This window comes from Trachypithecus francoisi, unplaced genomic scaffold, assembly GCF_009764315.1.
Source record: "Trachypithecus francoisi isolate TF-2019V2 unplaced genomic scaffold, Tfra_2.0 Contig01579, whole genome shotgun sequence".
NCBI lineage: Eukaryota > Metazoa > Chordata > Mammalia > Primates > Cercopithecidae > Trachypithecus > Trachypithecus francoisi.
The window spans coordinates 27642562-27669602 of record NW_022681442.1 but is presented as its reverse complement, the minus strand read 5'-3'; the positions used below and the strand labels follow the sequence as shown (position 1 = coordinate 27669602).

Sequence of the window (27041 nt, the reverse complement as noted above, 5' to 3'; positions counted from 1 at the left end):
GTAAGTTGGAATAATTTGGGGACTCCAGCATGAAGTATTAAATAGCCTCATTATTTTAAATGGAGGAGAATAGAGGCTGTGCAGAGGTCCACCAAGGGGAGTCCACAAGGCTGAAAGTAGACAGCAGTGCTGGTGAAGCACAGTCCCCACCTGGAAGGGAACTCTGCTGCTGTCAGCTCTCCCCCTCACTTTCAGTGTTTCTTCCCTTCTCTAGAGACAAGTTTGCCTGGAGAGGGTCATCCAGGTCATCCTGCTTCTTATCCCTGGGGAAGCTAGGCTATCAGCTAGTCCCCCCATGCTTGACCAGATCGGGTGCTTCTTGAGTCAGGGACTTTGTTTCATCTTGGCCACCTACTACCTCGCACATGTTAGGTGACTGATAAAGTAAATGTGAGACGAATGGAAACAAATACACATTAGAGAGTGTGTATCATTCGGGATTTTCCGCTCCTTCCTAAAACAAAGAAAATGGCGAACAACAATTGCCCTTCAAAGTACAGATTCTTTTTTTTTTTTTTGAGATGGAGTCTCGCTCTGTCACCCAGGCTGGAGTGCAGTGGCCAGATCTCAGCTCACTGCAAGCTCCGCCTCCCGGGTTCACGCCATTCTCCTGCCTCAGTCTCCCGAGTAGCTGGGACTACAGGCGCCCGCCACTAGGCCCGGCTAGTTTTTTGTATTTTTAGTAGAGACGGGCTTTCACCATGTTAGCCAGGATGTTCTCGATCTCCTGACTTCATGATCCACCCAGCTTGGACTCCCAAAGTGCTGGGATTACAGGTGTGAGCCACCGCGCCCAGCCTACAGATCCACTTTCAATGTGACAGAAAGTTGTTAAGATATTGAAAAGATCAGAGTTCTAAACAAATGTGGCAAAGCTCCCAGTAAAGCATTTGAAGGCCAAGTCCTACCGCTATTGAAAGATACTTACAAAGGCTATGTGGGGCAGTACCCAGAGGTGCTGAAAAAGCCTGGCTGAGATTTGCTAATGACATTTCCTCAAGGGGAGAGGGAAGAGCCTCCATAGAGTCCCAAGTGTTCACAGGTCCATCCCAGACAAACCTTCTCTTTCTAGAAGAGGCCTCCCAAACAGGCTTTTTGTTACTCTAATAGATCCTGGTGATGTTTCACAAATGTACTCTCCTGGGCTAACGATAACACCCTAACACTCTAATTGAATTAACAGTGTAAGTTTTTCCTTAAAAGAACAAACTGGAGAACCTCATCATTAGGGCCCCAAAACTGACAAACATTCCAGGTTAGGACAGCTTCCATTCTGAAGGGAGAATAAGGCTGAGAAATATTTGACAACTCCCACAGGCAGAAAAGCTCTCTGGGTGTGTTTAGAATAAACACCTCACCTAGCAATCCTCAGCCACACATCATTTTATTCACAGAGGCTTAGGGCAAAACTGCTTTTAATTTCATACCTGGGTGCTCTTAGGGGATGCACCATCAGCGCGATACAGACTCCTTTGCAAACCTTCAAAACTACTTAATCTTTATAATTCTAAGGAGATCTATATTCTTTAGTCAATTTAACGTAAGGATCCTAAGGGTTCGGTTTATTACATCTCTTAGCAAGATAGAAATAAATTGGAAACTAACTAGAGATGATTGTTACATGATTATTCTTGTCTTTAAAAATGACTTTTGGTTATCCCAAAACCATATAAAAAGTCTAGTTCCCCCTCCCAGATTTCAGTAAGATCAAGTAGCAGGAAGAGTGAATGCTGGGCCTGGGAGATTAAAAACACAGTTTCAGCTGTGAGCAAGGAGGACTCAACAGAAATGTCTCTCTGTAAATATAAACAATACTTGAAGCTTCCTTTCCAAAAACATTTGCCTCAGCTGACCTTGGGACATATTTCCCTGGCCTAGTTATAAAGACCATAGTCTCAAGGGTAAAGCCACTAATCGTCTCTTCCAGCCAGCAGCTTTTCCTGGGCTGGGATCTGTGTCTTTCTTGTCTTTTTCAAAAAGAGCAATGACAGATTCATCAGATTTAGGAAACCGAAATTGCTCACAGACAAAAAACAAAAAAAACAGTGACTAGCTAAACGTACTGAGCCTTACCAAGCCTCTCCTCATCTCAGGTCAGGAACTGGGTGGATCCCTGAAATATATATAGTCTTCATTCCCAAACAAACTCAGCAGTCATCCAGCTGTCAAAGAAACAATGGTTTTGCAGGCCCTGCTTATCATGTTTCTGGATTTGCTAAGAAGGACCACTATGAAAAAAAGGAGGAAACATTCAAGCCTGCTCTCTCTCTGCCTCTAAACTATAACACCATCACAATGATTTGTTTTTGTTAAGCTTTCATCTGTATGACAACAGAAAGTGCCAAAGGATCTAGGGTTTCACTCTCATTGTAAAGCACCTTTAGTCTCCTAGGAATCTATTAAACAGAACTCAATTTAATCACACTGACCTCCCCCAACCAGAGCAATGTGGGGGACTAATTCATAATTGATAGAAAAAAGAGTTTCCAAAGACAAAACAAATACAGTACCATATTCAATTCTTTTTAAACATATAGCACTAGGCAGACACAAGTTTCTGCTGTAAGCATTTTCAAAAAGATATGCCAAAGGTTCTCCACGATCATTTTGAATGGAGGAGTCTTTTAGTCCTCAAAGAGTCCTTAAGTCTCTCTCTTTACTTAATTATAGCTATCACGGAAGAGCTGGCTTCACGTGAAAAATATGGTCTTCGCTAAGCTTTAAAATTTCTTTCCAAACATGCTGATAGAACCATCCGCAGTCCTAGGAGGTCAATTTGGCTTTGAGCTGCCTCTAAATGATTAACTGGGAAGAAGGTCAATCTTGCTGTCAGCCGACAGCTGGAGCACTGCAACTGTTTGAAGCAACCTTGGCAAAGACAAACTTGGCAAAGAACAAAGCAGCCAGTCGTGACCCTTTCCACCTTGGTGTTTTCTGAAACGATATCCCTCATCTCCCCGTATGAAACCATGGGTCACTGGGCACATCAGGCTGTTGCCCAGAAGAGATAATTAGGACCACAAACAAAACTGAGAAGCAGTGGTCATGTCCAGGAGGTCAGGATGTGACTCAGTATCCGTTCCACCAAAATCAAGAACAACTTATGTTACCTAGCAAGGGTGTCCACAGCAGCCTTGTTGGTAATGGCAAGAGATTAGAAAACATCTAAACAGTCCAGGAACAGAGAGATTGGTCACATACATGATGGTACATGTGACAAAAAACTGTAGGGGCCAGCCTATATGTACGGCTAGGAAAGAATCTGTAAGACACACGTCAATGAAAAGTGAGGTGTCTCATAGTATACTATGCCATGCTAATATCTGTGTAAAACAGAAGGGGTTACAATGACTTAGAGTACATGTAAGCACAGACTATCTCAGAAGGATATTCCAGAGACTAGTACTGGTGCTTGTCTTAGGGGAAAGGGAGTAAGAGGGAGGATGGGAAAGAAATTGACCTTTACCTTTACACTTTGTGGGACAATTTGAATTTTTAAAAATCATTCATTCCTTCAATCAGCAAATAATTACTGAGAATCTGCTTTATGCCAGCCCTGTTCTAGGCCCCGGGTAGACAGCAAAGAATAAGACAGACAAGGCCTCTGCTCTCACAGAACTTAAATTCTGATGGAGGAACAGGCAGGCGAACAAAGACAGACCAGTGATGTCAGATACAAAAACAGGGTGTAAGAGTGAGGGGCCACGTGGCAATCAGAGCAGCTAGACAGCCAGGGAGGGCAAGGAGGGACATTTAAGCTGAGATCATTCCCTGGTGGGATAAAGAAAATAAATAAATGAGTCATGTTACAACAACAACAAACCTAAGACCTGTAATGAAAGGGAAAGCCTAAAACCAATGTCTCAAATAATTCTTAATTCCAAGCAATACGTCAACACCAAGCAACCAAACAAGTTACCCAAGTAACACTAGGAGTGAAAACATGGAGATAACTTTCTCATTTTTCTTTTTCTTCTTGGGACAGGGTCTCACTCTGGGTGACAGTCAGGGGTCAGGGTCACCCAGAGTGAGACCCTGTCTCATTTTTGTATTTTTAGTAGAAACAAGATTTCACCATTTTGGCCACGCTGATCTCGAACTCCTGGCTTCAAGTGATCTGCCCACCTTGACCTCCCAAAATACTGGGATTACAGGCGTGAGCCACTGCACCCAGCCCCTCCTTTCTTAATCTTATTATGCTTAATATTTGAGTAGAAAAAAATAATAATAGTCGGCCGGGCGCGGTGGCTCAAGCCTGTAATCCCAACACTTTGGGAGGCCGAGCTGGGCGGATCACAAGGTCAGGAGATCGAGACCATCCTGGCTAACACGGTGAAACCCCGTCTCTACTAAAAAATACAAAAAACTAGCCGGGCGAGGTGGCGGGCGCCTGTAGTCCTAGCTACTCGGGAGTCTGAGGCAGGAGAATGGCGTGAACCCGGGAGGCGGAGCTTGCAGTGAGCTGAGATCTGGCCACTGCACTCCAGCTTGGGCGACAGAGTGAGACTCCGTCTCAAAAAAAAAAAAAAAAAAAAAATAATAGTCTAAGGTCCATAGTACTAGGTTGTTAGTATTCATTGAGATGGGTGTTTAATCTCAGCAGAAGCCAAGTGACAGGGAAGTAGATAAGAGGAGGTAATTATCCATCCAAGATGATTTATTGATCAGCAAAATGATTCTTGAACTTGAACCACGGTTTTCAATGACTTGCTCTGTCTTTTTCAGAACAAGACTAACCCATTGTGTTTTAGGAGTTTAAATAAAGACCGAGTTGTATTGTGTCATTTATGAGTAAAATTTCAAAGAACACTTAAGAATTTTCTATTTTTTAATTTTTTATTCCTCTTAGAAAAAGTTATCTCAGTTAGCCAGGCATGATGGCACATGCCTGTGGTCCCAGCTACTTGCGAGGCAGGAGAATCACCAGCCTGGGCGACAGAGTGAGATTGTGTCTCCGAAAAATAAAATAAAATAAAATAAGGAAGGGGTAGGGGCAGGTCCAGCCTTATGCCTCATTTCAAGTTCTTAGTGGTCAATGACCTTTCCAGAATAGAAACAATGTGTGACAGAACCATCCCCTCTGTTCCCTGGGTCAACTCTGTGAATCTTCATGCCACAGTCACTTTCACCCACACCTGCAGTTGCAGATCTAGGGCAGGGAACCAGAATTCTCACGCGGGCATGCTGCACTCACTTGGTCAGAGCAGGCACTGTGAATCACAGGCTGATTGGCAAGGCACAGCAAAGACTCCACCATTTCCAGCTCCTGCTGGTAAAAGCTCTGCACTCTGTTCTCCATGAGGAATTCTTTGGCTTTTTCACTCAGCAAACTCGTGAGACTGGGGAGGTCCAGGGCGCCTGGATTGCTGTAGAGGGAAAGTATTAAAGAGCTTTGTAGAAAACCATCACCTTTGTTCCTTTTTGGTGCATAAAAAACAGAAAGTTAGCTAGAAAATGCAACACTATATTGGGGTTTGTTTTTCATACAAAGAGTAATTCATACAGTGAACATTATGTGGTTGTTTAAAATGATGAGGCAGAACTACAGGAACTAAGATATTCATGGCAGATTAGGAGAAAAAAAGTCAAACTGCAAAACAGCATGTAAGGTATGGTCCTATTTTTATAAAAAAACAAATGGAAACTCACAAAATCTATGGGTGAATATTCACGCTTGTGTAAGCACAGAAGAAACTAATTTAAAAAGACACACATTGGCTTATGAACATCGGTAATCTTTGGGGAATGGTGCTGAGGCAGGAAAGTGGAGACAGGAAAATGGAGAATTTTCACTTTTTATATGAGTCTATAGTTGTACTTTTAACACACTTTTTTGAATAGATAATATATTCATGTTAAAAAACATTAAAGGATAAGCAGTGAAGTCTCCTTTCTATCCCCTTCCTGTTCTATCCTTCAGTCCCCACCCCCCAGGGAGCTGCTGTTACCGGTTCTCTGTGTCTCCTCTCAGAGTTCTTTTATGCATGCATTAGCAAATATCCATACACTCTCATTCCTCCTGGGTTGTTTTCCTCCCATATAAAAAAGTAAAATCATCCCTGGTTGAGAATGACTGGTGTAGGTTTTTTTAGAACAGGTTTTTGATTATGACATGCTATGGTATCATATTTTGATTATGAGGTGACTTGCTACAATTTTCTTCAGGTTTCTTGCCTTGGAGTTCATTAAGCTTCCTAGATCTGTGAGTTTAAAGTTTTTATCAAATTTGGAAAAATGTCAGGCATTATTATTTCTTCAAAGTGTTTTTCTCTGCTCCTGCCTCCACTCCTCCTTCAGTGACTCCAATTACACACATAATTTCCTCACAACCACCCTAGGACATCTGTGCTATTATTCTCTTCACGTTACAGTAGAGGAAATTGAAGCACAGAGCGGGTTGGAGGGCTTGCTCAGAGCTCCACAGTGTGTAGGTGGATGATTCGGGATTTGAACCCAGGCTGACCCCAGCATCTGGGCTCCCGCTGCTTCGCTTTCCTGCCGTGGTCACATGCTCAGCAGTGATAAGGCACCACTTACCTTAGTGCCTCTTCTTTCTCTAGGGCTGAGCTGCGAAAAGGCTGGTCATAAACTTTCCTGTAGATAGCGGGCAGCTCAAGCATCCTTGCAATTTGAATGTTCCACACTGGGTCGTCCACTTTATCTAACAAGTGACCAGAAAAAAGATGCCACAGAAATTGCAAATTACATTGAGCTCAGTTCTTTCCCAAGCCCAAACTGCTGCTAGGACAATAGTAAATGAGGTGCTGGGTGGGCCTTCCTCCCTGTGAGTGCCCAGGGATCACAGTCTAGATGCACTAAATGGCTCCCAGTCATCCTGCATGAGGGAATGCGATGCCCTAAGTGTCATGGGCTTGGCCAGGGCCAAAGAACCAGGAAAGCACATCAATGTATTGATTCGTCTCCTCCTCTGGTGGACAGCAGGGGTTGTCTTTGAGATTTCCAACTGAAAACCAGCTAGCACAGTGCAAAGGGAAGATGATGGGGAACTGTCATATTTCTGATTAGCTGTTTTCATTTCAAGTTAATGGACTTAATGGTGTTCAAGAAATTTCTGGCCAGGCACAGCGGCGCACGGCTGTAATCCCAGCACTCTAGGAGGCTGAGGTAGGCAGATCTCTTGAGCTCAGGAGTTTGAGACCAGCCTGGGCAACATGGCGAAACCCCATCTCTATAAAAAATTAGTTGGGTGTGGTGGCGCATGCCTGTAGTTTCAGCTACTCAGAAGGCTGAGGTGGGAGAATCTCCTGAGCCCAGGAATTTGAGGTTGCAGTGAGCTGTGACTGTGCCACTGCATTACAGCCTGGGCAATAGTGTGAGACCCTGTCTCAAAAAAAGAAAAAAAAAATAAAGAAAAAATTTAAAAATTTCCATTATTTTGAAGAATGTTCATATTCCATCCTAATGCATTGACATTCTGAACTTGAAAGTGCTTTGGAAACTCTACTATGTCATCCAAATAAACTTGCCAACCATATATAAAGTAAATAATTCATTTTCTTTCCCAACTTATAATTAGCTTTCTTCAAAACAAAATTAAGAAATGCTCATTTTCTAAAGAAAGCATGTTAAACAATGTAATTCACTCATTAAATAGAGTTGTATCTTAACTGAACTTTTTGAAAGTTTGACTTCCAGGTGAACAAGAGGTTTACTGAATGTACATCCAGAAAAACCACCAATTTGGTAGAAATATCTTGTGCTTACAGTAAGCAGTGGCATGAATCTCTCGCTCTTCTCTGTATGTGCGGATACTGCCTCTGACTCGGATCGTGTCCCCAATCTCTATCTTTGTTCTCCGCTCAATGGTCTCTTGTAGCTTCTTAAGTTGCGAGGTTAAGCTGAGCTCTCTTGCTGCACTTGGAGCAGCTGTAGTTGTTTAGAGCCAGAGGGAAAGAGAAAAAGTTATACCACAATCACTCTACCACACCTGTGAGACAGTTTTAGGGTAAGACCAACACAATATGCTTATTTATTCTACTTCTGAGTAATTGTTCTACTGCTGGAAATCCACATAACCTTTTGGAGTCTTCCACTGAGAAAAAGGTATAAACTGTAATTATTCAAGAGTAGGGTGAAGGGAATGGAGTCTAGACTGAGGTCCAGAGGGCAAGTTCCGACAGGCTCCAGGGCCTTCTTTCCTGCCCTGCATCGCCAGTGCAGTCAAAGGGCACTGTATGGCCTTGAGACGAATTCTGTACAATGAGTTCAACTAGGCGTGGTAGCAATAGCTTTAAACAACCTTTCAAATGTCCTTGTGAGGAGACTCGTCCCATCTGAGTGCTCAACATCCCAATTTCTCCCCTCTCATCTCTGTTGGGAAACTAGGCTAATCTCTCTGTCTCTCTCTCAAACACACACACACACACGCACACTCACACTTTCTCTCTCTCTGTCACTACTTAAAACTATAAACTTGAACAACTTCATGATGAAAAAAACCCAATGTACACTCAATTCTAAATAACTTCTATCACTATTTTACTTCCAAATTGTATTAAGTAAGAAGAATTGTCACAATGTCTGGGTACTACAGGTGCTATTCTAAGGACTTTACAATATATTAGCACATTTAGTCCTCACAACCACTCCTGCTTATTAGCCCCATTTTAGAGATGAGGAAACTGAGTCACAGAGAGGTCAAGCAACTTGACCAAAATAAAACAGCTAGTTAGAGACAAGGCTGGGGTTTGAACCCAGGCAGTCTCTAGCTCCAGAGCCATCCCACTTATCCCTTACTCTCTGCTGCCTGCCCCAGGAAGATACTCATATTTCCCAGTTACAGCTGGTGGGTGTAAAAGACTGTGTGTTCTGTTTTCTGTCTAGCATAATTTCAAATACACATGTGTATCCAAAGAAGCTACACAGCCAAGCATTTTATGTTTATTAGAGATGGGGTCTCGCTATGTTGCCCAGGCTGGAATTGAACTCCTGGCCTCAAGTGATCCTCCCACCTCAGTCTCTTGAGTAGCTGGGATGATAGGTACAGTTTTATAATTTTTTACTTTGGCTTTTTTTCACTAGCACTATATAGGGACAGTACAGCTTAGCCATTGGCATTTGGCTATTGGAGTCAGAAAGACCTGACATGAATCTCAGTTTACCTCCTACTAGCTGTGTAACCTTGGACAGGCTGCTTAACCTGCTTCACCTCACTGTGCCTCAGTTTCCTTTCTACTCTTACATTTCAGTTTCCTCAATTATGAAATGGAGGTAACACTAGAGTCTACCTCATACACAGAGTTGTTGTGCATGATCTAATTGAATACTTACATTCTGCACTTAGCACAATTCCATATTTATAGGAAATAATTAAACATAAGCTATTTGTGATGATGAATAATTAAACCTTCTAGAAAAAGTATCTTGTGTTTTGGGGGTCTTTCATTAGAGATTATTACTGGATAAAAAATTACAAACTGGTTTACAGTTCATTACATACTGTCAGAATGCTTGCCAGAATAAACTGATCAAACCCTTCTGTTTTAGACAACGTTGTCAGCAATGCACGCATGCTCACAACTCCTATACCAGCTTCAGTCATTTGGATTTTTAATACCTTAACAAATACATAATTATTCCGTACATCTTATTTTGCTTTTAAATTGCAAAAGAGGCTGTGTCTTTATACAAGATGATCTACTCTCTGTATTTCTTTATAGAGAAGCCCTTCCTCAAAATTAACCTAATACAATTTTGACAACTGTGGCTCTGTAACGTGCAGAGGCATTAATTTTCCTTGAACGCACCTACTATACCCAGGGAAACAGCAACGTAGGGAGTACAGAGAACTCTGTGCATTCAGTAAGTGATAGGTAGGAACCTGGATGCAATCAGCATTACTGCTGCTCAGAACTTACTAGGTTTCTTCAAAAAATTCCCAACTGCTACTTTTTCAAAAGGCTGTCCCATCTGCATCCCTATCCCCAGGTCCTCTTCTACTTAGGCTGAATTTTAAAGGTATTTATAAATCTCATTGCCATTATGCAGACATTATAGGTGATAGTAAATGCTTCACGTAGCACCACTGAAATGATCAGACTGATGGTTGTCCTGAGAACAAGAGGCCCACCTTTCACTTAAAGGGTGAGCCAAATTGCCGAAAGGAGGCTCAAGCTGTGTAATTTAATGAATATAATGAGAAGACTGGAGCCTGACAGAACTTCACTTTCAGCGTCTATTCCATCATGAAAGAGAAATCCCCTTTAACATTCTAATACTCAGGGCCAGGAAATCTTAACTTTGCTCATAGGCCAAGTCCAAACGGTACATTCAATGTGACATTTACAGGAGCTAATATTATATTCTTTCACTTTAATGGACTGGAACATGATTTTGACTCAGACTAAATTTTGTTTAAAAAATTAGCCTTTGCTGGCCACCTTCCAATGGAAAGCTTTTAAACTAAGGGCAATTAAATAAAAAGGAGAGAATGGGCTAGTTGGGAACAATTTAAAGACGATAAGACTCATTTTTAGGTTTTCTCCTTTTCTCCTTGTACTCTTACCTTCTCGTTATATTTGCAAAGCAATCTTAAATTAAGGCTACCCACTGTGATTGTTCATTCCTGTATCTACTTATTGATATTTTAAAAATCTGACTCTCAGTATTAATAGCCATTTTGTTGATCTAAAAAATTACTAAGTGTAAGAATTATATATTCCTGCTGATGCTATTTCTTTAAAAAGAGTTAATTTTGAAAACTGAAACAATGACTAAAACAGGGGTGTGCAAACTATAGCCCATGAACCAAATCCATCCATAGCCTGTTTTTAAAACAAAGTTTTATGGGACCACAGCCTGCCCATCTGCTTATGTACTGCCTGTGGTTACTCTCCGCTATAATGGCAGCATTGAATAGTAGAGACACACAGATCATAGGGTGCACAACGCAGAAAATATGGCCCTTTACAGAAAAACTTCGCTGACTCTCCATCTAGAACAAGTACGCATATTCAAAGTACACCTTCTGACTGAAGATTGTGACAACCACCAAAAATCTGCAAATGATTTTAATACTGCTACAGTTTGACAAAAACAAGTTTGAATGTTTTTGTCCCCTCAAAATATGTGTTAGAAATTTCACCCCTAATGCAACAGTGTTGGAAGATGGGGTCCAACGGGAGGTGTTTAGGTTATGAGAGCTCCACTCTCATGAATGAATTAAGGCCATTATAAAATGGGTCTGCAGAAGTGGTTCTCATTCTCGTGCTCTTCTGCCACGTGAGGAACAGTTCTCCTCCCTCTAGAGGATGCAGCATTCAAGGTGCCATCTTGGAGGGGGGACCTAGACCTTACCAGACACCAAAACTTTGATCTTGGAATTTCTGACCTTCAGAATTATGAGAAATAAATTTCTTTCTTTATAAAATTACCCAGTCTCAGATATTCTGTAACAGCAGCACAAAACAGATTAAGAAAAACACCTCAGACATACATAAAAATCCAGATACCTGATTGTCTCACAGATTTATTTCTTGCCTATCAGATATCTGCCTAAAAACATGTGGTCTCCCTTAAATCTACCTACAAACCTTCCTCACCAAAGCAATGCCATTGATTTAGATGTCCCCAAATTAGGGATTAGAATTCCAAAGTTATATGAAACTGACAGCCAAATTCTAAATGTAAATACATCAGAAAATTAAGCAAATGAGCATTCCATTGATCGGTACAGTCAAAGTACAAAGCTGAGATTCTGACACATTACGGCAAAAAAGAAGAAACGACCCCAAGCATTAGATATTCTTACCATACATAATGCAAGTAGATGGATACTAGATGCTAGATATTAGAGCAGGCAGTGTTTACTGAATAACCCCACTGTGTATGGCACTACACTGTATATGTTGTAAAACACAGGAAAAACAAGCTTCCAGTTTTCGTAGCTTCTCTAGAACCAAAAACCATCACCAATATTGCATGATATTCTTTCATATTATGAACTTAACTTTAAAAAGTATCTAAAAATTGGGCCAGGTGTGGTGGCTCAAGCCTGTAATCCTAGCACTTTGGGAGGCTGTGGCAGGAGGATCACTTGTGTCCAGGAGTTTGAGATCAGCCCTGGCAACATAGTGAGAACCCGCCTTAAAACAAAACAAAACAAAAGTATCTAAAAATTATGAAAATATATTCAAGCAACTCCAAATGTTGTTTCAGTTATAGTCAATGTGTTCACTATACAATTTTAAAGTTCTTTTAATTTATATTACTTAATGGATAACTTCCAAAGGAATCCTATCTTACCTTCTCAATCTTAGAATTTTTGGTATTATTTGTTTGAACACAGAGATTTCAGGAAATCTGGACCATGGCAGCACAGAAGCTAGTGGCAACCATGTGAGAGAAACAGTCATCAAAATGTTCTTTGGTCAAGTGATACGGCTGGGACAAGGGGATTCAGACTTGGCTAGCAATTAGGCTAAGACGCCTTGACTTATGTAATAACGGGCATGGTAAAAATGGACTGCTGAAACTCCCTGTAACCTACTCACATTCCTGTAGGCTTAGGAAGAAGTGAGCACCAAAGAGATGGGAGAAAGAAAAGCAAGTGGCTTTCCTATGGCATCAGTTTTCAGAGCAGCCAAAGCTCTGGGTATAGTGCTTCAGGTAGATCAATGTAACTCACCAGCAGATAAATGTGAAAATTTAGTCCTGTAGCTGTTTTGATGAACTACGTCGAGTAAAATCCATTAGTTAGGTGAACAGTAAAGGAATGTGGCAAATAAAATTACCTGATACAGACTCAGTATTCAACTTTTTCCAGCAGATGCAGTTTATAACTCCAGTGCTGTCATCCACTGCAAGAGAAAAGTAAAAGGGTAGAAGAGAGATTTGGGCAAGGCTGGTGAATTAGCCTACTATCATTGCATTCAGCCATACTGAAAGATGACCTCTTTCAATAGCCTGGAGAAGCAAATCCCTTATCAAACTCTCCTTCCACTTTTGAAACAACCTCTCACTGTATATGAGTATAAACTGCTTGTCTGCACAACTCAGTGTAGTACACAAGCCCAATGGGATATGGTCAGCATTTCACTTATCCTACCTCAAGGTACTAATGATTAGTACCCTCAAGGGTACCCTCATGATGCTTGTCTACACCTCTGTACTAAAAATGGTGGCCTTGGGAAGTTAAGTGCAAAAACTGAATGACTGCTCACATACAAAATCAGCCTTTCTCTCCCACCCTGAAACAAGAGAGCATCGTGTGGTTTGTGGTTAGAGGCACACGCACTTAGGGTGCAGCCTTCTGTCACAGTCTCTTTGCTAGTGTGCTGACTTACCAAGACAAAGCGTTCCAAGCCATTTGGCCTGGGTTTCTCTTTGTGAAAGATCTTTTGCCCAGTCCTCACCACTGCAGGGGATGTAAGGAAAGCCAAGCACATCACAGAAGGGTACCGTATTATTTTCATAATAGAAAATAATTATATCCTGGCCACAAAAACAGTACTAGTCTGGCTTCTGTTATTCCTGGTTTATCTAATTTTTGCAAAAAATCAAACAATTCCCATTGCAGTTATATTTACAACTATAGAGGAATTTGGAGATGTTTGCTAGGGAATAACAGGCATTTTCTCTTTGCTTAATTTCTGACAAACTCAGAACAGAGGTTGCTAAGCATGGGGTCAGTGGGTCTCATAATTAAAAAAAAAAATCATCAACTAGACTGTTGTAAAAGCACACATAATCCTGAAGAAATCTAAGGCAATTTTTTTTACTGCTGGCCTAAATCCATGCTGAAGAAAAAGCCAAGAAGAGTACTTCCTATACTAAAATAAATCCTAGATGGGTGTCATATTATTAAATACAGAAGAGGTAAACTTAAGAGGAGAAGAAGATATGGGTGAATACCTTTAACCCTGGGCTGATAGTGGGTGAGGAGAGACTTCTTTAAGCAGACTATTAAAATCAGAACTCATTAAAGAAAGTCTGCTAAGTCTGACCACCTAAAAACTAACACTGGATAGCAATATCCCAAATGATAGGGTCAATGATTTAATATATAAAGAGCTCATAGGCTGGACATGGTGGATCATGCCTATAATCCCAGCACTTTGGGAAGCCAAGGCAGGAGGATCACTTGAGCCCAGGAGTTTGAGACCAGCCTGGGCAACACAGAGACTCCATCTCTACCAAAAAAAAAATTTAAAAATTAGCCAGGCATGGTGGTATGTGCCTGTAGTCCCAGCTACTTGGGAGGCTGAGGTGGGAGCATTGCTTGAGCCCAGGAGTTTAAGGCTGCAGTGAGCCATGATCATGCCACTGCACTCCAGCCTGGGCAACAGAATGAAACCCTGTTTCAAAAAATAAAAAATAAATAAAGAGCTCATATAAACTAATAAGAAAATCATCAAGATCACAAGAGAAAAAGTGGCAAAGAAAAGAATATGCGATTCATGGAAGATCTATAAATGGCCAATAAAAACACGTCACTATGCTAAGTTCACTAGTTATCACTAAAAAAAGCAAGTATAAATAATGTATCAACAATGAAATTGACAAATATTAAAAATATTGATACCCTCATATGTTGATAGTGGGAGTATAAATTAGTAACAAATTTCTAAAATTTAAATCTTAACGAGCAAATTTGGAAACATGCATCGGATTGTGAAATGTAAGCCAGGTATGGTGGCACATGCCTGCTACTTGGGAGGCTGAGGCAGGATTGCTTGAGTCCAAGAGTTTGAGGCTGCAGTGTGCTACGATTGTGCCGGTGATAGCCACTGCACTCCAGCCTGGGCAATACTGTGAGACCCTGCCTCTCAAAGTTGTTTTTAAATTACTTCCAGATAAAACAAAAATAAGTACACAGATATACACATCTTATGTAAGGCTGTTCACTGTAGTATTCTTTATAATACTGACACTTGGAAATACCTAAATGTTTATAAATATGGAATTGGTTAAAAAAATTACAATGACGTACTATATGAGAATAAAAAGATATACATGGCTCATTGTAAAACAGAAATATATAATCCAATTTATGTGCAACATTAAACAGTGTATTTTCACAGAAATGATTTTAAGACATTAAATACTAACAGCAGTTTCTCTTGGAGTGTGGGGAAGGAACCCCACATTCAATGTATACGTTGACTGTTAAGCCTAATTTCAGAAACACTGAGAAAGAAACATGCACAACAGTACTAAGGAAATAGGCATTTCTATATTTCTTTGATACTGGGAACATGTTTAGAATGAGGAAGGATGTTCACCCGAACACTGACATTGTTTTGCCTGATTTATAGTGTTTCACATGATTTTTATATACTTCATTAAAATTGTCTCTAGTTTGAAATTTTATTTTATAATGAGTAAGTACCATTTTAAGAATCCAAAAAATGAATAAGGACATTTTGCGTTAAAAAAATGCATGACACTTCCAGGCACATCACTTCTCTGCAGTTGAAAAGCTTGATTTATAATAGAAAGCTAAAAAAAAAAAAAAAAAATTAGCAGGCCAGGAGCAGTGGCTCATGCCTGTAATCCCAGCACTTTGGGAGGCTGAGGTGGGCAGATCACTTGAGGCCAGGAGTTCGAGACAAACCTGGCCAACATGGTGAAACCACGTCTCCACTAAAAATACAAAACTGAGCTGGGCATGGTGGTAAGCACCTGTAGTCCCAGCTACTTGGAAGGCTGAGGCAGGAGAATCACTTGAACCCGGGAGGCAGGGGTTGCAGTGAGCCAAGATCACACCACTGCACTCCAGCCTGGGCCACAAAAAAAAAAAAAAAAAAAAAAAAAAAAATTACCCCATGAACATTTGTCCTAGAGAATGTGAGGTTATTCTGTTCTTGACTGTAGCCTTCCAACATTCTAGGTCTAAGCTCGAGTTGCTACCAAGTGTTCTGTGCACTCTGGGCACTGTCACCAATCCCTGGACTAAGCAGGCTTGTGATCTCTCCCAGCAGACTGAGTGCCTTGGTGCCCAGAGGTCTGGCTGCTGGAATGCCCCTGAATGGAGGCACCCTTGCAGTGCTGCACAACGTACTCCACAGCTACACAGCACTGCCTGGACCACTGGCCTTTTGTTTCAGCTGCAGGATGAGTCAGTGTGAGCAGGAAGCACCCCCAGCACGGGCCTGCGGTGAGTCAGGCGAAGCAGAACCCAGAACAGTAGGGAGTGATCACCTGGCAGGTGGCCCAAAAGCCATGTTGTGCCTGAGGATAGCAAGGAGAGGGGCAGCTCTCCACAAGAATTAAAGTTGCAAAAGCCTCTCTACTCTCAATAATTTCAGCAGTCAGATGCTTTTTATTTTCCCGAAGCCCACAGATATGTCATGCTCCTCAGACACTCACTCAGAGGGAAATGCTTACTGGAGAAGAGGCAGTCATAGTGCCTTAATCTTTTTATAATGGGAAAAGGGGTTAAGTGAAGCTCCTTTAGGCGCAGGCTTAATATCTAGCCTGGTTCTAGGGCCAGGATTTTAAAGTCCTCAAACAGCCTCATTTATTTGATCTGAAAAACAGAAAACTAAAAATCAAATGCAGTTATTTATTTATTTATTTTTTGGTGGGTGGGGGATGGAAGAAAGAAAGAGGAGAGAAAAATCAAACTGAGTTGTATGGAGACCACCGAACACACTGGAGTCAGTAAACAGAATGGACCCACAAATCTCCATCAGTGGAATCTTGAGCAAGTTACTAAGCCTTAGTTTTCTCATCTACAAAATGAGTACCTGTACTTTCTATTTCAAAAGACTAGGGGTAGAATAATATGAAATTATGCATATAAAAGTGCTTTGCAAATTGAAAGATGCTATTATTTCATCGTTGGCATTTGGAGAGGAAGCACTCTACTATACCACAGTGTACTGCCCACAGCTGGATACACTGTAGGCACTTAGTAAATATTTGTTGAGTTGTCTGGAGAAAAACAGGACCAATATCTTTGGCAAAATAAAGCAGAGAAGAGATTCAGTTTGGGAATGTCTGACAGGGTGATCCTTTTCAGAATTAAAAACAAAAAAAATTATATATACACACACACACACACACACACACACACACACACACACACATGCTGGGAAAAAGCAGAAAAAATGAGAGCTTTTATTTTTCACATGTTATTTTATTAAAAGCACAAGATAATACTCTTCAGGAAAATGAGTACATGTAAAGAAATGCAATGAGATTGTATCTACAAATTATCAATTATGTGGGGACTGCCAATGAAATGCTCTTGGTCACAAAGTTCAACTGCCTTCTATCTTTCCTCAAGAATAGTAAGAATACAAATCCAAGTCATAGCACAAACAGTGACAATGTCAATTTCAGCAAAGGTTTGGAATTTAAAGTTAAGTTTTCCCCAAAATATCTAGCTTGGGCTCTTGACTACAGAGAAGCTTGGAGTTCTACAAGGCAATGTCTTAAACGCTTAAAAATCAACTCAATGAAAAAATAAGGACCTATTACACTAAAATCACATGCGAGCAATTCTCTAGTGTCCATAATATAGAAACCCTTTATTAAGCTTCTGTCATCATGAGGGAAAATAAACTTTCTGATAATGGATATTTACCCCTTTGGGTATCAAAAGGCTTTTTGTTAACTGTTCTAGATATAAAGATTTTTAAATTATTTTTCGCACCTTCCTGTGTTGTTAAAGAATCTACTTTAACATTAATCTGGTCGTTGCTTTTTAAAGTGATCCACATAACCATATATTACCACCCTTTGCTATTTACAGATATACCCTTGGGCATCAGGTACCCGCCCCCCCGCGCCCTGTCCATCGGTGCTCCTAGGGGGCTGTATTTTAATTCTTCCACGTCCTAGTGCCTCAGCAGCTGTCACTTCACTGAATTCATCAGTATCATTCCTACCCGTTGCCTCATTTTATTCTTAGCCCATGTCTGGGGCTATAAGCGGTACCCCATAGAGAAAGTACATGCCCTTAGTGAGGGTCCCCAGCTACTCTAAACGGCTGGGGCTGCTAAAATCCAACTTTCAGCCCAGAAGGGTCAGCCTTCTACATCAACTTCATTTCAGACACAATTGTTCTTACCTCCATAACTGTAGAAAGCATCTCTTTCTCTCACTCCAATGACAGTTCCCAAGACATCTACCTGTTTTATTGGATGTCCATTGTACAAAAATACACCTAAAATTTAAAAAAAGCAAAGTCAACATAATGTATGATCACATTTTCTGCTTCATTAAATGTTAACTTGTAGGGGGCAAGGGGTGTAAAAAAAAAAATCAACGCCATGCTGTTTGCTGAAATTCTAGACTTAAGAATCAGTCCTTGACAAATGACAATGCCCCAAGAAATTCCAATGTCTTTTCCTCACAGGTCCTAAGTAGAAAGCTTGACATTAAAGCTTGTACTAGTACAGATAGGAGAAAACCAGTGCTGTCCATTTGGTTAATACACCTCTGTGCAGAATGCTCACAAGGGGCCTGAAAACAGGCATTACAGTGGGGGACCAAACACAGGACTATATTTGAAGCAACTAGAAGGAAGGAGAGAGGAAACCATGAGAAAGGCTTATTTGGCTCTTTTTTTTTTTTTTTTAAACAAGTGCTTTTCTAAGAAATCAGCCGTCATTTCTTTGAACTGGCAATAGCATTTTTTTTTAAAAAAAAGACAGTAAGTAGATTACAAAACACTACCCTTTGGGGCCAGGTTACAACTCCAAAACTTCTCTTTTTATAACTCTATTTTCAAAACCTAGGCTACAGATGGCGGCAGGCAACTTCCTGCCAGAGGAGAAAGCTGAGAGGGAACCTACTCACTGATACCCAGAGGCTTTTTTTCTGGCTTGGGGCCAGGACACAGAGGGGCTGCTCAGAGCAGGGAGTCCCTGATGGTCCCAGGGCTGTCCAGGCTCCTGCAGGGTTTCCCTTCTACCTGTCCCTCAATAACCTGACCCGAGCTCCCTGCTTCACCTTAAGCTGCGTGCACTGTGTTCCTGTTACCTGCAACTAAAGAGTCCTGTCCAATCTCTTTTCCAGCCTCTTCCCCCCACCCCCATGATGGCTAAATTCTTTACTTTCAGAAACAGGTTATAAACTTTTATGTGGTGATTTCTTTTTTCTTTTTTTAAATTAGACATGGGCATCTCACTTTGTTGCCCAGGCTGGTCTTGAACTCCTGACCTCAAGCGATCCTCCTGCCTTGGTGTCTCAAAGTGCTGGGAGCCACCACACTCAGTCAAGTCCTTTTTAAAATAAATATGTGAATTCTAAACTAAGAAACAATGATCACCTCAGGCATTTGGCCATTCTCCTTACCATGAAGCCTAGTCACAGCCTCTATTCTCTCCAGTCATGGGGGGACCTGTGGCCTGAATCCCGATGCCCCTTAGAACGCCCAGACTGGCCTCTGCTGACGGTTGTTTCCCTTGTAGACAAAGGGACTGAGGAAGAGTCCAAAAAATGGACAATGAGCCTCTAAGCCTCAGTTACAGAGAGATACTAGGGGAGTGAGATGTGGTTTTAAGAAATAAGAGGTGGCAAATTTAGCCAAAAGCAAGACCCTCTCCCTCCACAGAGGCACGCTTCTAAAGATAACCTGGTGGTTGGAGACTGTCCTCAGGACAACCTTGCAGGCATGAGCTGAAGATGGCAGGAACAAGGAGGGAAGGAGCCTGGGCCACTGTGTCACCCCCAAAAGAGAATCACCCCCACCCAGGAAAACTTGAATTGAATGGAGACAAAGTGGTTCCACTGAAAATCCATGTTTTTGCTTGTGATTTTTTCAAAGATAGGGTCTCAGTTGCCAACTGCAGTTGCCCGAGTGGCACAATCACAGCCTAATGCAGTCTCAACTCCTGGTCTCAAGCAGGAGCCCAACTAATTTTTAAACATTTTTATGGAGGTGGGGGTCTCTCTCTGTTGCCCATGCTGGACTCAAACTCTCGGCCTCGCAAAGCACTAGAATCACAGGTGTGAGCCACCGCACCCAGGCCATAAAATTCTAAGATGTAGCCAGTTCCAACGGGCTTCTCCCAAGTTTTCACAATTGAAACCTAGTCTTTTCCATAACACCATTGATGAGATCTTCAGTCCTCTGCCCCTGCCTGCCTGCACTGACCAAACTCAAAAGGACAGGGAGCCTGCAGAGAAGGGAGATCCCTGTGTCCTGTGTAGTCAAGGGCAGGCTTCCTTATGGCAGAAGCAAACTTTAAACCAGGAAAATGAACCTCACCCAGGGATGCCAACTCTACTGCCATACACCCCACCACTCTGCCTTGGAGTGCCTGTGTGCAGAGCAGGGCTGACGCATGGTGCTGCTTTGGTGGTCTAGGTTTGCTGCAGGGCCAAGTGGCCTGAGCTCCAGGCTGATCTCTGGCTGCACTCAGCCCTTTCTGCCTCCCCAAATGCTCTATATCACTATTTGTACACTGAGCAGAGCAGAGTTAGAGAGAACTGTTTTACAGAACAGGGCTGGCCTCTCCCTCCCCCGGCCTATGTGATGATCTATCCTGGCTGCCAGGTACTTGTTTGTATTACAGACAGACACTCCATAGGGTCTGTTGTGGCCCACAGCACATAGGCAATCACAGGCAGAAAGCAGAGTCCTTTGGACCCACAGAGGGCCGGCTGTCCGCCACCGAAATGTCTTTCCAGTTGGTCGAGAAGCAGCAGGATGCTCTGCTGGTGATGTCTGAAAGTCCCAGGATTCTTTGGGTCTCCAAGGAGAGCCTAGCATGTACCACTGTCGTGGTTTTAATAAAGAGCAAAAACACTTTCAGATGGGGAAAAGAGTGGAACAAAAGGTATTCTTCCTGGGTTGAAGTCTATGGGAAAGGCATTGAGAAGACTGGGCTAACAGCACAAGCCAATGAAGTCCTCAAGTCACCTGTGATGGAGGCCAGTCATCCAATGCTACAAACTTTGTGTGTGGCAACACTTAATAAAAATCTGGACAGGTCTTCACTTGTGGACACAGTAGACTTTCTTGAAAAAGGACAGAAAAGTGGGGCCTATGAATTTTCACCTCACAGACTGACAACAATGACTTGCCTTTAAGGACAGACACGGTCACTCAAGATGAAGATGCAACAAAATCTTTCCAGTTCCAAGTGGCTGATGCAAAAAAAAAAAAAAAAAAAACTTAAAAGCATCACAGAACAATGGAGAAAAAGATCAGAAGAATTTAACAGTTTGAATTTTAAAACTCAGAGAAAAGCAACTGAGGAGGAAATATACTGCTTAGAAAGAAGAAACTTCTTCAAGTATATAGAAACATGAACTACACGTATCAGATGCACAGCATCTACAAGAAGACGACTGAAGACATGGAAAAAAGAATTAGAGAGCCATTTTCTTCTATCAAAGCAATCTTCTATAAGAAGAGAGCTCAAGAAAATTGGATGGCTTCTCTGTCAATTGAGAGAAAGCTCAATGAACTAAGAAAAGAAAACAGTAACAAATACTAGATAACAGAGTTTATGTTCCAGCCTTTCCCAAGTGGCCCTTGTGTTCCTGCTGTTCCACATGCAGCCCACAGAGGCCTAAAAGCATCAGAGGATCCCCTGGATCATCAGGCCCCCAAGAAGGAGGAGGGTCGAGCTGTAAGGGTTCAGGGATCTACAGTCACAGGCAGGTTGATTCAGATTTCAAGCAGCCGACCCTGAACGTCCACAACCACAGCAAGACATTTGACTGTTTTCTCTTTTTAAAAGTACTTTTGATTGCTCTCTTTTTAGTGTAACTGCTGTTATTTAATTGATGCTATGTTATTTATGTTTGACAGCGTTAAAACACCTAAGATAATCTTTTTCAACCAGATTTAATATAATTCTTACGGATATATTATTTCCACTTCATTGTACCCACTAGAATAGGATAAGTATTATATGCCGATTTAAATAAATGAGTCACTATTATTTAACCCATCATTAAAGTCTGACACAGATAGAGGTATTTAAAACAATAAATATGACTTCTGTATGTTATCAGCTATTATTAAAAATACATTTTTTTTTTTAGACAGGGTCTTGCTCTATTGCCCAGGCTGGAAGGCAGTGGTACAATCACAGCTTACTGTAGTCTTGGTACTGCTTTTCAAAAATTAGACACGGGGTCTCACTTTGTTGCCCAGGCTGGTCTTGAACTCTGGGCTCAAGTGATCCTCCCGCCTTGGCCTCCCAAAGTGCTGGGATTACAGGCATGAGCCACTGTACCTGGGCTACTTTTTGTTAATGCCAAAACAAAAAACAAAACACAAAAAAACCCACAAATCTAAATACCACCACAATCAAATTTCACAGTATTTTTCTTAGTTTAACTCTAAATTCAAATTTTGGGGAGCTGACGTTTTGCAATCATTTTGCAATACAATTCTGATGGTAACTACTCAAAGTTAGGTTAAATTTCACAGGTAAAGGGCACAGTCCCCCACAATACTGCCCTCACTTGAGTTATGAGTCCCAAATTTTGTGAGGGTCCTCAGGATATCTGTACTTCTGACCAACTGGTTATAAATTTGGGGGTCCCCAATACTCCCTCAGGTTTGATAAGTCGCTTGAATGACTCACAGGACTCAGAAAGGTGCTATACTTATGATTATAGTTTTATCCATGAAGGATACAAATCAGGGCCAGCCAAACGAAGAAATGCCCAGGGCAGGGTCTGGGAGGGCACAAGCACAAAGCTTCTGTGTCCTCGACACATCACCCCCTGACACACCAACACGTGATTATCAGCTAGGGAAGCTCATCTGATCCTCAGTGTCCAGAGTTTTTACCGAGGTCTCATAAGGTAGGTACAATTAACTGAATTACTGACCACATAACTAAACTCAATCTCCAGCCCCACTCCCCTCCCAAAGTGTGGGACTGATATGATCTGGCTCAAAACCCCAACTCTCTAATCAAACAGCTGGTCTTTCGGGCATAGAGAGCCCCCATCCCAAACTATCTAGTGATCCAGCATGAACCACCTGATTTGCATAAGTTCAAGTGTGGTTAGAGAGGCCACAATGAATAATGATGATGCTCCTGTCACTCAGGAAACTATAATAATTTAGATGTTACCCTTCAGGAACCAAGGGCAAAGGTCAGCGAAATTCTTTATCATACAACACATTCATTTCATATTTTATCATTTTTGGGGTTTGTCTTTGTTATTTTGTTTAAGATATTCTTTGCTGTTTAAACAATCCTAAATTTTATGTAGTCAAAAGTTTTGTCTTTATAGTAAATGAAACCAGACACAACAACAAAACAAAAACCTAGGAGTGGAATTCCCCACCCCCCAGAACACTATGGTATGATCTAAAGCAGTGGTCCCCATCCTTTTTGACACCGGTTTTGTAGAAGACAATTTTTCCCAGGATGGGGGTTGGAGGAATGGTTCGGGGATGAAACTGTTCCACCTCAGATCATGAGGCATTAGATTCTCCTAAGGAGTGCGCAACTAGATCCCTTACACATGCACTTCACAATGAGGTGTAAGAATGTCATGCCGCTGCTGATGTGACAGGATGTGGGGCTCAGGTAGTAATGCTCACTGGCCAACCGCTCACTTCCTGCTGTGCAGCCCAGTTCCTAATTGGCCATGTACCAGTAATGGTCTGTGGCCCCAGGGGTTGGGGACCCCAGGTCTAAAAGTATCCACTCTGTCAGTTGATGTCTGCTTTAACCATGAGGTTTCATTTTTAAAACACTTTGGAAACATTCTCACCAGTGGTAAATCAAAGATCACTGGTCCTGTTTTTGTTGGTTTGTTTTCAATATATCATAAAGTCTTTTGCCTACAGGGAGAGTTAAGCCCGTCATGTCCTTGGTACCTGTTTTCTCACCTGCAGAAGATCATTAAGCAAGGAAGCCTAGAATTTGGTGTGAATTAATTTCTTCCTGAAGAGATGAGCTACGAAGAATACCAGACTGGAAAATGGAAAACTGTGGAGGAGGCTGGCTGCCTTCCAAGGGAAAAAAACAGACCATTTCCAACAATAATTAGGAAACAAAGGCGTGGCGAAAAATCTGCACAAAACTCATTAGTGTAAGGTCATCCAAATATATTTGTACATTTAACTGGAAACAAACGAACCTTATCTCATTAAAACTGTGGATGCTTGAGATTCTTGACTACTTCTAACTCATAGTTTTTTATTCAGAAGGCCCTTGACTGGAAAGCTTCACTCAAAATAGCACAGAAAGTTTAACCAAACTTCTCAAATAGCACAGTAAACACGTGGCTATTTGTGAATTTAGACAGCTACGTGAATTATTTAAATCCACCCCAAACTATTTGTGAATTATTAGACAGCTATGTCAATTATTTAAATCTACCCCAAACTACATTTGCTATATTTTTAGTTATGGTAAGCCTATCTCTAGTAGCCACTATTCTAATAAAAAAGAAAAATTTAAACTTTACATGTATAATGCCTTTCTGCTTCAACGGCTATTTCTATTTGAGGGCGCACTATATGCCAGGCACTGTTCTAAGCCCTGGGATTACACAGGTGAACAAGACAAATGATGTCCTTCCTCTCAGGGAGTTTATAATATTTTGATTCTGCTTAAGTCAAAAGAAAACAAACCCCCATTACATATCAGGAATCAAAAGATTCCATTACACAGCGTTAAGCTCCATTTTTACAAAGAAACCCAAACTTTGCAGAAGGTGAGTCACATGCCCGGGCCAGGTAAGTGGCACATTTAGGAAAGGAGCCAGGCCTAAGAATATCTGGCCCAGCGATCTCTCCAACAGGAGCAGGGCCAAAGAAAAACAAATGAGCATTTTCAAGTATGAAAGACCCTAAATGGAGGTAAAAACCTCAGTACAAATGTTACTCCCCCAAACACCTACTTAAAAACAAAAAAAGATTTAGACTGTTTTTTTACTTTGCAAATAAATGAACTCATGCGATGGCCCAGGCTAGGTCACTTTCAAAGCCTGCAGCAGGGAAGGCTCTCCTAAAAGCCTTTAATCCCAGTTTTCTGAGACTTTGGGAAAGGAGGGCAGATGCAGCCCAGGGCATCCCAGGGTGGCCAGCCACATACCTGGCACCTGGCGGGACTCCTTCATGTCCAGGATATCCCTGATGTAGAGTTTTGCAAAGGCTAGAAACACAGGATCCAAACCCCACAAGAGGGAAGGGGTCTCCTCTTCACACCGGCTGGATCCAGGCTGCATCAAGAGGCTGGGCTGTGGCTTCCAGCTAACCCTGAAAGGTTCTGCATCATTGAGTCAAGCATCTAGACAGGACACAGAAATGAGGATGCAATGCGTTTAACGTGGGTCAAAGTGGCACGGCCCTGACGCTGCTCCTAGGTGGGCGTCCAGGACTCCAGGAGGGGTGAACGCAGGGATCCAGGGCCCTGTCAAACTCCATGTCACGGGGCGTGTTAAGAGGCGTTCCTCGCGTCAGGATGCCTGCAATCCTTACGACTCTCCCGCTGTTCTCCTTCCCACAAAGCACCAACTTCGGAACGGCTAAACATAAACTTTCACTCTGGGAAGATACGTCTATACAGGCGTACCAGAAACCGCTTGGGGTCCCGGGAGGAACGGGCGCCCTCGCAGCCCTGCACGTGTTGGGGCACAGTGGATGGGTCTGATTGTCGCTCTGCCCTAAACTTTCCGCTTTTGGGGATGAACCAAGAAAAGGACGAAAAATGATACTAAAAAAATGGACCCACTTGCAGCCCCTCCCGCCGCCTGCAGCTCCAGGAACCCTGAAACCCGGCGCTTCCGCGCTCTGAGCTCCGGGCGGCGACCTCCCCGCTCCGCGCAAGAGCAGTTGGCCGAGGTCGCCTCTGACGTTCCGGCCCGAGCCCGCCCCCGGCCCCGCCGGGGACCAACCCCGGTCTCCCAAACAGCGCATTTCCTTTCTTCTGCAGTGCCTCGCCACGGCTCCTCCCCATCTCTTCCGAAGTTCCGCCCCGTCCCACCCGAAGCCCCGCCTCATCCCGCCGCGGCCCAACCATCCGCTCGGCCCCATCAAGCCGAAGCCGCGCCCCGTTACATACCCCGCGTCGGCGCGGCGTACTTTTGGCTCAGGCAGCTCTGCAGCTCCCGCCTTAGTGCTAGCCTCCACCGCTGAGGCCTAGGAGGCGACATTGAAATTCCTGCAGTTCTGACGCCGCCCTTCTAGTCACCTTTCACCCCTCCTCCCGCTGGTGGCGGGACCCTGAACCTGGGCCTTCTAGAGGTTGGGGCAGGATCAGACTATTTTTCTTTTTGATACCTGATATGTAAAGCAGACAAAAAGTAAGCCGTGCCACAAGTGCATTGTGACATATTTTAAATGTTCATTTACAGTTGGCAAGTGACCTGACACACACACTTAGGACTCTGTAGTTTCACTTGGAGATGTCACTATCTAAATTTGAGCATTCAAGTGAATGTGAGGTCTTGACTCTGCCAGAGACTAGCCATGCAAAACCATGACAATACATTTTGTCTCCTTTCCCCTTGTTCGGTCTACAGTCTGGAAGGTTGTGCACTTAAGAACTTTGAAAAGCTGGCATTTTGGTAAATCATGGCTACCTTGATGGTGCTTAGTCTCCAGAATTTCTATTTTAAAGTGAGGAAAGAGAGCCACGTTCCAGTCCCATAAAGAGCTACGTTACTCGAGACATCAGGAATTCTTCCTAATTTACAGAGACTCTGGAAAATGGCAAGGGAGTACAGATCACCCTGGCAGAGCATTCTCGGGGGAGGCAGGTAGTGGCCAAAGAGATAATTGCTAAACTATTTATCAGAGAAGGAACTTGGAGCCGCTAGAATGGAAAATGTGTGTGTCATTAGACCCATGGGATTTAATTACTTCCCCGGCCATTTAAGAAGCTCAAAAAAGAGTCCTTGGTAAAATACGTTGCCCAGATTCTACTGCAATGAACAGTAGGGGATGTAGGGTTTAAGATTCAATAAGAGAAGACACCGGCTGGTCGCAGTGGCTCAAGCCTTTGTGAGGCCGACGCAGGCAGATCACGAGGTCAGGAGTTCAAGACCAGGCTGGCCAACATACGGAAACCAACCCCGTCTTTACTAAAAATACAAAAATTAGCCGAGTGTGGTGGTGTGTGCCTGCAATCCCAGCTACTCGG

At 42.4% G+C, this 27041-nt stretch overlaps 1 protein-coding gene across 12 annotated transcripts in view; it reads right to left on the bottom strand.

Moving 5' to 3' along the window:
- The window catches only part of STN1 (STN1 subunit of CST complex), a 49357-nt gene extending 23539 nt beyond the window's left edge, over positions 1 to 25818 (bottom strand). For 11 of the 12 annotated variants that reach the window (XR_004430709.1, XR_004430708.1, XM_033183766.1 and 8 more), the window contains exons 1-7: positions 25632 to 25818; positions 24993 to 25187; positions 18038 to 18133; positions 12753 to 12818; positions 7726 to 7887; positions 6538 to 6661; positions 5195 to 5366 (exon numbers count right to left, since the gene is read on the bottom strand). Coding sequence is in view for 10 of the 12 variants with exons in the window: in XM_033183766.1 (XP_033039657.1) it covers positions 5195 to 5366; positions 6538 to 6661; positions 7726 to 7887; positions 12753 to 12818; positions 18038 to 18133; positions 24993 to 25125 (753 nt within the window). In the remaining 2 variants the exon portion in view is untranslated. The other variant, XM_033183720.1, reaches the window with a different exon arrangement.
- Between the last annotated feature and the right edge of the window lie 1223 nt (positions 25819 to 27041).